Source organism: Spermophilus citellus (assembly GCF_964194105.1).
Source record: "Spermophilus citellus genome assembly, chromosome: 17".
NCBI classification, from domain to species: Eukaryota; Metazoa; Chordata; class Mammalia; order Rodentia; family Sciuridae; genus Spermophilus; species Spermophilus citellus.
The window spans coordinates 6,264,390-6,274,659 of NC_138199.1; the positions used below are offsets into that span (position 1 = coordinate 6,264,390).

A 10,270-nucleotide genomic window follows, 5' to 3' on the forward strand; every position below is an offset into this window, starting at 1 on the left:
CAGAGGCACCCCAGCAGCCATGGCCCCTGGTACAGGCCAGGAGCTAAACTGACTGATTCCTTCCTCCACGCACACACCCCAGGGCTAGAACCAGGGGCGCTCAACCTGACCCCAGCCCCAGCCCCAGCCCTTGTTGTATTCTTGAGAGAAGGGTCTCCCTCAGTGACTTAGGGCCTCGCTAAATTGCTGAGGCTGGCCTCCAATTTGCAATCCTCCTGCCTCAGCCTCCCAAGCTTCTGGGATGACAGGGGTGCACCATGGTCCCATGAGGAACTGGGATCTAACCCTAGTCTGGGGGGACTATCCAAATAAACAAATGACAAACGTAGCCCTGCAGGCCGAGGCTGCTCTGGTGGTGGGTGAGGGGCTCTGGTGTAGTGCCGCGCAGCCGCGTGGATCCCCAGAGAGGGGCGGGAGGTGGAGGCCGCAGCTGCCCGGCTCACCGAGGCCGGTGCCCGCAGCTCCTGCGCGAGAGGGACGAGTGGTACAGCTGCCTGAGCAGAGCTCTCCCTGACGACTACAAGGCCCAGGCGCTGGCCGCCTTCCACCACAGCGTGGAGGTGAGTGGGGAGCAGCTCCCAGCCTCAGCGGGTACCAGGGAGGTGCCCCCGCCCTGACCTGGGGACACTGGCCTTCCACGCCCCTACCCTGCTGTGACCCCCGACCTGCGCCCCAGGGACACAGTACCCCCTGCCCACGCCTCAGGGTCCAGCTGTTCCCAGCCCAGGCCAGCAGTCCCCTGCGCCCCACACCCTGGGAGGGGAGGGCAGGGGAGGGACCGCCTGACCCGCTGCTGGCCGCTTCTGTCCCCGCAGATTCGGGAGCGGCTGGGCGTCAGCCTGGGGAGAGGCCCCCCACCCTGGTGCCCGTCACCCACGTCATGATGTGCATGAACTGCGGCTGCGACTTCTCCCTCACCCTGAGGCGACATCACTGCCACGCGTGCGGCAAGGTGAGTGCCACAGGGTGGGGACAGGGCCTCCCTGCCCAGCCAGGGTCCAGGGCCCAGAGCAAGGCACGTCCACCTGGCCGGGGGGGGGGGGGGCAGTCTTATTTTATTTTTAATGTTACTTTATAATTTTTATTTGTTCGTTTTAGACACACATGACCCAGAGTGCATTTTGACATATGAAACACACGGGGAGTGGGACGTCCCTTTCTTGAACATGATGTGGCCTGTCACTGGTCGCGTGTCCATGTGTGAACGCAGGAAAGTCATATCCGATTCATCCCCCCCCTTTGGTTCCCTTTGTGTAATGCAGTGAACTTCTACACACACACACACACACACACACACACACACACACATATCAGAGAGAACGCTCGGCCTTTGTTTTGGGGGATTGGCTTATTTTACTCGGCATGATAGTCTTGAGTTCCATCCGTTTACCAGCAAACACCGTAATTTCACTCTTCTTTATGGGTGAGTAATATTCCATTGTGTCTATAGACCACATTTTCTTTATCTGTTCATCTGTTGAAGAGCATCTGGGTTGGTTCCACGTTTAGCTGTTGTGAATTGTGCTGCTGTAAATATTGATGTGGCCGCGTCCCTGTCGGGTGCTGACTTTAAGTCCTCCGGGTATCAGCCAAGGAGTGGGACAGGTGGGTCACAGGGTGGTTCCATTCCCAGTTTCCTGAGGAGTCTCCATCCTGCTTTCCCCTGAGGCTGGCCTTGCAGTGTCACCGGCCGTGCAGGGGGGTGCCTTTCCCCACGTCCTCGCCAACACTTAGGGTCACTCGTAACCATGCTCCAAATCCCGAGGTGGCTCCATACTTACCATGTTTAGTCTTTCAGTTACTTTTGGGGTGCATTGTGACCCCACACGACGGTGGGGCTGGTTCCCCAGTTGTGTGTGCGTCACAGACCTGAGTCAGCAGCACTCCGCGGTGACCTGCCCCCTGCCTCCCCCTGGTCCCCTCCTGTCCCGGTGTCCCCTCTGTTTCCAGGAGATACCCCAAAACACAGTTGTGAAGGACACATGGCAGGTCCCTGGAGGAGGGAGGAGTAGATCCCCCCCCACCCCGGGGACAGGCTCCTCAGGAGGCCTGAGGGGACTTGCTCAGGAGCAGTAGCACGTGGCCCGGGAAGCAGGGGTCGCGACACCTGGGGACAGTCAGCATTCAGGGCTCCCTGGAGGAGAGGCCAGCGGGGCCAGCCGGGCAGGGGCCCTGGTCAGCCTCACTGGTGCGTGTCCCCACGTGTCCCGCAGATCGTGTGGCGGAACTGCTCGCGGAACAAGTACCCGCTGAGGCACCTCGAAGAGCGCGTGGCCAAGGTGTGCGACGGCTGCTACGGGGAGCTCAAGAAGAGGGGCAGCGCCGGCCCCGGCCCCGTGAGAGGTGGGTGGCCCGGGTCTCCTCCTCTGCCTCACTGTCCCCGCCTGAAACCACGTCCCCCACCAGGGAGCGAGTGGACGAAAGTGGCCCTGGGGGACCCGGAGGTCCAAGCTCACCCCAGGGCACCCGGGAGCCACAGAGGCCACCAGAGGGGGTAGCCCAGCCCCTGCCCCATGGCCTCTGTCTGTTCTGGTGGGAGGGACTGTGCCCGCCTTCCTGGTGCCACCTCACCGGGGGAGGGACAGCCTGAGCCATCGGTGGCCTCTGTCCCCTGCAGAGCGGCCCCTGAGCATGAGCTTCCCCCTGACCTCTGCCCGCTTCTCCTCCGGGAGCGCCCTCGCCGCCGTCTTCCCCTCCACCTTCAAGAAGCAAAAGAAGGTCCCTTCAGCCCTCACGGAGGTCAGGCGGGACGGGCCGCCTCGCAGGAGATGGGGACTTGGAGTGTCCACTGTCCCCTGGGAGACAGGCCTCCCTGCCCAGCCTGACTGGTCCCCACTCTCCCTCCGCGGCGCAGACCCAGTGCCCACCACAGTGCAGACGGGGCCTTGGGTCTGCGCGAGCCCCAGTCTAGGACAGCCCGTCCCAAAGCCACACACCCCAAGAAAGTGTCACCCGTGGATTCCACGTTGCTCCTTGAATATTCGTCTCAGGTAGCAGGTGGCAGGTGGCAGGATTTAGGGTGTCAGAGGATGACGTTTAGAAACAGGCAACGTTCTGCCCACTGACCCGCTCCTTCTGCAAGTCACAAATGTGGGCAACAGGGCTGGCTGTCCCTCAGCGGTCAGAGTCCTGCTGGCCGTGCCCGAGGCCCGGGCTCCACCCCCAGCACCGTGACACTCATGTTAACAAACGTGGAAAGAGGAGATGTGAAAAGTGAGCTCCTCTCCATCCCCAGCCTCTTTCTGTCCCCAGAGAGGACAACCAGCCCGTTACTTTCTTTTCTTGGTCGAGAGCAGAGGGTATCAGAGACGGACCTCGGGGACACTTGGTCACTGAGCCCCGTCCCCAGCCCTGTTTGGTACTTTATCTAGAGACAGGGTCTCCCTGAGCTGCTTAGGGCCTCGCTGTGGCTGAGGCTGGCCTTGAACTGGAGATCCTCCTGCCTCAGCCTCCGGTGAGCACCACTACGCACGGCTCCAAGGCAGGTTTTGACGGCAGGTCCCCTGGGTCCCCTAAATCCTGTCTGTCACACCCTGAAGTCTGCTGTGCTGACCTTGATGCTAACTAGATCCCGATCTCGGGTTTCAGGCAGGCAGGCGGCTTGCTGCAGCTTCTCCCCTTGGTGTTTGAACTGTGTCCCCCCCGCCTGTCGCCCTGACTGCTGTGGTCCCTTCTGCCAGGTGACGGCCTCTGGAGAGGGCTCTGCCATCAGCGGCTACCTGAGCCGGTGTAAGAGGGGCAAGCGGCACTGGAAGAAGCTCTGGTTTGTCATCAAAGGCAAGGTGCTCTACACCTACGTGGCCAGCGAGGTAACGGTGGCATTTCGAGGCCCCCCTGGGGTCTGCCCACGCGATTTCCCCCGCAGGGCCCTGTGGATCCCTGTGTAGGGGCCACTCCTCCCGGCAGGGAGCCTTTGTAGAGCAGTGGCCTGCTGGGTGTGGACGTCCAGTTCCCCCTGGTCCCCACCAAAGGGACCTGCAGTCTCTCTGCAGAGACAAGAGGGTCCTGTATGTGGAAGGACACAAGGAAGTCTTCAGTTGTCACAGGCCCTGCATCAGGGTACGCCAGCCGTGCCCCAGGAGAAAACTCCTTTGTGCCCTCTGTGGGGGTGATTTGGGACAAAATTCTGCAGCTTAGAAGCCACCCCCTTTTGTCCATCCATTTCTTTTACTGGGGTATCTGATGGCTGCAGGATATCAGACGCCCCAGTAAAAAGTGAAACAGCTGGACGCGGTGGCTCGCTCCTGTCATCCCAGCGGCTCAGGAGGCTGAGGCAGGAGGATCTCCAGTTCAAAGCCATCCTCAGCCAAAACGAGGCCCTGAGGCACTCAGGGAGACCCTGTCTCTGAATAAAATGCAAAATAGGGCTGGGGAGGGGGCTCAGGGGTCAAGTGCCCCTGAGTTCAATCCCTGGTACCAAAAAGAAAAAAAAGAGTGTGACATTTTTAAAGCTCGTCTTACATCCTCTACAATAGAGGCTAGAGAACCCTCAAAACCGGCAGCCAGCTCCCAAGGTGGACAGCTGTGGGGCTGTGGTCACAGGCTGGGGACTGCTCCAAGGGAAACCTGTTGGATCATGTGAAAGGGTCACACCCTCCGGTTGGCAGCCTCCTCAGGCCAAGCCCCCTTTCAACACGGGTCTTCGCTGCGTTCTGTCCCCCTCAGGAAGAGCACAACGCTGGCCACTCCCTGGTGACCACAGCGGGGCTCGGCTGATGTCCCCAGGTCACTTCCTTAGGGTGCAATGCTTTCCTCTCAGGCCCCTCCTCGGGGTCACGGGGGCCTGCAGGGAAGCAGGCAGACAGGTGGGGGGCTCTTCCAGAGCCTGAGGGCCCAGGCACCGGGGACCGAGGTGACCTTTACTCACGGTCACCCAGGTGGGGCTTTCTGTGCTGGGGGCAGTTTTGATCCCACAACAAACTGAAATGTGGCCCAGCAGCCTTCCAGGGCCCAGAGAGGCCTCCGGCTAAGGAGGCACACCAGGGGACACTCACAGAGTGTCTGTCACCACTGACCGGCTGGCTGGACTTCCTCTCCACGGCCTCTCGGAGGCTCCACTGTCCTGTAAGGTGTGTGAGGAGCTTTCCAGATGTGGTGGCTCCCCACACCACCCTGCCACAGCCGGGTCCTCAAGCAACGTCGCAGGACACGCGTGGGGGACATTAGCAGTTTAGATGGGGGAAGGGGGTGGCATGACAATGGCCTCCCTAGAGTCCTGAGGACACAAGGCCCAGCCTCTATAGGTGCTACCTGTTCCTTCTCTTGGTGAAGAGCAGTTCATAACTTTGCTGAAGTCTATTTATCAATATTTTCTTTTTTTGGTACCAGGGATTGAACCCAAGGGCACTTACCCACTGAGCCCCGTCCCCAGCCCTTTTTATATTTTATTTAGAGATAGGGTCTCCCTGAGTTGCTCAGGGCCTCACTAAGTGGCTGAGGCTGACCTTGAACTCGTGATCCTCCTGCCTCAGCCCCCAGAGCCACTGGGATTCCAGGAAATAGTTTGACTTCTGTGTGACCTTCATCATTTCTCATCTTTTTGTTTATTTTTCCTGCCCTAGTGCAGTGGCCAGCACCTCTAGTGCGTATCAGGTTAGGCTCATGAGTGAGCACCCTCTTTCCCTGTTCCCAATTTTAGGGGAAAAGCACTTAGGATTTTACTTCTGAGTACGATGTTGGCTGTTGATTTTTTATAGATGTCCTGGGTCAGGTTAAGGCCATTCCCTTCAACTCCTACTTTACTGAGAGTTCAAATCACGGATGAATGTTGCATCTTGTCAAACACTTTTCCTAATCTAGAGATTTTTAAAGATTGGTTCAAAATATTTTTTTTTTTTTTTTTTTTTGTGCTGGGGATTGAACCCAGGGGCACTTAACCACTGAGCCACATCCCCAGCCCATATATATATATTTGATTAGAGACAGGGTCTCACTGAGTTGCTGAGGCTGGCCTTGAACTCACGATCCTCCTGCCTCAGCCTCCCAAGCTGCTGGGATAACAGGCATGACCACTGCTCCTGGCCAAAGATACTTATATTTCCTGTGTGGATGGGGCTGTGGCTCGGTGGCTGGGTGCTGGCCTAACATGGAAAGCAGCCCTGGGTTCAGTCCCCAGTAGATTAAAAAAAAAAAAAATCTATACAGAGATTTTCCTCGGAGCCTTGTTTTTAAGATCCATCTGCGCCCTCTGGGTATATCTCATGGAATTGCTAGCGACTTCTTAGCAGGGACATCCGAGGTCTTCATCCTGGAAATGAGGGTGTGGAGGGATGAACACATCAGAGGTTGTCATTAGCCACCTGGGCACCGAGTCTTTGGTCAGGCGCTGACGGAGGCCGGGTCAGAAGGCATGGCAGGTCCAGATCCACAGTCCGGGTGACCCTGGGAGACTCTCTGAGCCTCAGTTTCTTCTTTTGAATGGGGACAGCATTCAAAATGATCCTAGTGACGATTGAACAAGGGAATGAAGGAGAAAATGCTTGGCTCCTCCTGATCGGCTGTTCTAGAATGTTCCTTCCCCCTTGGGGTGGCCCGGGTGGAGGCGAGGGTGGGAGGTGAGTGTGGGTGGCCCCCAGACGCCCCTCCTTGTCCACCCCCCATGGTCCCCACAGGACAAGGTGGCCCTGGAGAGCATGCCGCTGCTGGGCTTCACCATCGCCCCCGAAAAGGAGGAGGGCGGCGAGGCGGGCCCCGTGTTCCACCTTTACCACAAGAAAACCCTGTTCTACAGCTTCAAGGCGGAGAGCGCGGGTGTCGCTCAGAGGGACCAGGAACGTCCTTCCCCAGTCCCCCGCCTGTCCCCCAGGTGCCACCCGGAGCCCAGGCGTGTTGGCCTGCTCCTTGCCCGGGGCCACCCCTGTCCTCCTGGGGAGGGGCTCAGCCCTCGGATCCAGGTGGACCTCTGCACCTCCCCAGGCCCTGGGTGCGACATGGCCCCTTGCCTGGGGTGACAGTGATCTGTGCGGTCACCCGGGGTTTCTGTGGCAGGGCCGTGGGGACAGTGCTGTCTTGTTCGCAGGTGGATGCAGGCCATGGAGGACGCCAGTGTGCTATAGCAGTGGCCACTGGGACTTGGGACTCGAGAGACTCTTGGGGGACACTGAGCCCTTGTGCAGGCCACCTGGGTTGCGACTGGTCATGAGCACGTCTCGACCTTCCCGCTGGGGCCCACCCCACCCAGCACCTCTGCAAGTGGAATATTTATGGCCCCCATGTCCCCTGTGTCCCAGCCCCAGCCACGAGCCACTCCCTCATCCGGCAGTGAGGTGACAACTTGGCGCCTGAAGATGGTGAGCCACGTGCTCAAGCGGGGGCTCGGCGCCCGCGTGTCGCTTTGGGATCCTGGAAGCAGCAACCGGTCCCTCCTGTCCCGGGGGCCTTGGTGGGAAGAGAACCCGCAGGAGAGCTTGTCACCTCCAAAGCACTTTATTTGGCTGAGTCGCCACCGCCATCTCCAAGTGACTAAGGGAAGTCACTTCAGAGTCCTGGGGACTCATTGGCCACCAGCCAGGTGTCCCCTGGATGCGGGCACAGGCACCTGACCCCTGCAGCTGGCCGCAACCGTGTCCTGCTGTGAGCCCCAAAGGCCTCCTCCTCTCCAGGCAAATCTGGAAACACAGCGGGTGACAGACCCCCACCCTGGGGACCAGCTCGGACCCTCGGGAGACTAATTTATTGTGCGCCTTCCCGTGTCCACCCCCCAGGGGCCACCTGTTCACGGGAGCCTGACCGTAGACACACGGTGGCCCTGGGATCCCTGGGTCCCACCACCGAAGCCTTTTTCATGTTTCAAAAGAAGCTAAACAGAAAGAAGAGGAGGTGGGTCAGCAGGTGGATCCCTGATCCTGGCGGGTGGCCCTGGTCCCGCAAGGGTGCGGGAAGTCGGGGCTTGAAGATCTCTCACCTCCTGGGACCGTCCACGTTGCTCATGATGCTGGAAATTTCTTCTTTTTTTTTTTTTTTTCTTGATGGAAAGCAGAGAGGGGCTGAGGGGCAGGGCTCCTTGTTGCTTAGAGTCAGGATCAGCCTTGTCATTTCCTGCTCTCCTGCCCCCTTCTCCTGCTGCCCTGCCCCCTAGGGAAGGGCCTTGGTGACAAACCGTTTGTAAAAAGCACCCTCATCTCCAGGACTTTATTTACATTAAATATTTTCAGGGAATTTCTTTTCCTAGGTGGCAGTTTTTCCTTTTAAATGTTTGCATTAAACGGGATGGAGGGTTCCAACCGGGTTACGGGGCAGACCTGTTTGCTCATGGTGGAAGGATTCACTCCAGTGGAATCATTTTAGTGGCAAGATGCACATAAATGGGCTTCCTAATAACCCGCTGAGCCAGGCACCGTGACGCATGTCTGTCATCCCAGCGGCTCGGGAGGCTGAGGCAGGAGGATCGAAAGTTGGAGGCTGGCCTCAGCAACTTAGTGAGGCCCTGTCTGAAAATAAAAAGGGGGCTGGGGGTGTGGCTCAGCGGTTAAGCACCCCTGAGTTCAATCCCTGGTACCAAAAAATGAAAAAGGCTCAGAGTTTTTCTGGTCATGCTGATGAAGTAACTGGGGACACCCTGTGGCCCAGCTTGGCATTGGGTGGGGGTGTAGAGGAAGAGGACCATGCTCCGTGTCCCCTTTGGGAATGTGCCGAGGGCAGGCAGCTGCTGCGGTCACCAGGGTGGTTGCTTTGTCTGCACCTAGTGCAACTTCTTCCTCTGATCCTCAGTGTAAAAGTTGTCCCCAAACAGAAGCCTGACATGGGGACTCTGGCCACCAAGGCCAAGGGAGGTAGGAAGAGGCCCAGATGCTACAGAAACACGGTGGAATCTTCTGTTAATTGATTCAGGCTGCGTTCAGTGGCTTCTGCGATCATGGAACATTCTCTGCCTCCTGCACTCCGTTGGTGGCGAGGCCAGATGTGCCCACACTGAGAAGATGCCTCTTTTTAGCAGCGAGTAAGAGGAAGCTGACAGAATGGAGCAGTGAGGAGGTCGGTTCTGCAGGAGGAGGCCCAAGAGCAGAGGATCTGGTAAACCCCAAATCGGTGGGCTTTTCCGACCTGCTGTCCCAGGGTCAGCTGAATTCCAGGGGCGCTTCCCGAGGCTGCTGGCTGCCACTGAGAGCCAGGGCTCCTGTCCCTGTCCACAGCCCCCAGGGAAGGATGGCTGGGCTTCCTGGGGCTACTTCTTGCTTAGAAGCTGCCTACAGGCCCTCTGCCCTCTGGTCCATGCTAATGTGCCTTCCTGCTCCAGAGCTGGTCATGGAGGGCGGCCACCAGGACTGGTGCAGACAGTCAGTGGTCCTCCAAGGCCCGAGTACTAAAGGCTTGGTCACCAGGGGCGTGCTCTTGTGGCAATGGTGGGACCTTGAAGACGGGAGGCCTGGTGGGAGGACATTAGGTCCTCTAAGAGAATGTGACCTCCTCCTTGCTCTCTCTTGCCTCCTGCCTTTCGAGGTGAACAGTCTGCTCTGCCATGTGCCCCCCACCATTGCCATCTGGCACCCCCACCAGAGGCCCAAAGCAACAGGTTCCCCCCCAGTCTTGGACTAGAACCTCTGGGACTGTGAGTTCAGCGAACCTTTTCTCTTTTTAAGTTAACTATGTCAGGTATTTTGTTGTAGCGACAGAAAGCTGATTAATATGTCAGCAGCAGGCTGGGAGGGGTGGCCGCTGTGGATTCATGCAGGGCCCACTCTCTGGACCAAATCTTCTAGAAGAAAACTAGGGTTTGGATTAGTGACATGCAAGGGCTTCACCTTGCCATGGATTTTGGGGATGATCTGTGATAGAATACTCAGAGGGCCATTATTTGTGCCATCCATCATCCATGTTTTGCTAGGTATTCGAGTCAGTGGTATTGGGGAAGGTGATTTGACATTATTGATCTTGGAAGTTCCCAGACAGAATTGTTAATCAGTAGCTAAACAGTACCAACCTCTACGAGCTCCTAAGAAACTCTTTCCATGGTTCTTAGCAACAACTAAGCACTGAGCACTCCGTAACCTTATTATTAAATTGAATTCTCCCCCAGAGGCCTGCCTAGATGAGTTCTGTCGTTATGCCCATTTTGCAGATGAGGAAGCTGGGGACGAGAAGCATTAGGTCATTTTTCTGGGGTCACAATTGGCAAAGCTGGGCCTAGCTAAGAGCAACGCCGACATGGGGGCTGCTCCCCAGGGTGTCTCTTGAGCTGCTCACGTGAGCAGTCTTCGTATTCTAAGCAATTTTCTGACACCTACAATGTGAATTCCTTCCCCGGAGTGAGAGACCTGTGGCTGCCAAGGAC

At 57.7% G+C, this 10,270-nt stretch overlaps 1 protein-coding gene across 1 annotated transcript; it reads left to right on the top strand.

Moving 5' to 3' along the window:
• Positions 1-463: 463 nt before the first annotated feature.
• Positions 464-7,002, top strand: LOC308636405 (FYVE, RhoGEF and PH domain-containing protein 5-like). Its single transcript, XM_081271813.1, has 6 exons — positions 464-560; positions 816-952; positions 2,214-2,343; positions 2,618-2,739; positions 3,681-3,809; positions 6,612-7,002. The coding sequence occupies exons 2-6, from the start codon at positions 881-883 to the stop codon at positions 6,948-6,950; spliced, it is 792 nt and encodes a 263-aa protein (XP_081127939.1). The 5' UTR covers positions 464-560; positions 816-880; the 3' UTR covers positions 6,951-7,002.
• Positions 7,003-10,270: the final 3,268 nt, after the last annotated feature.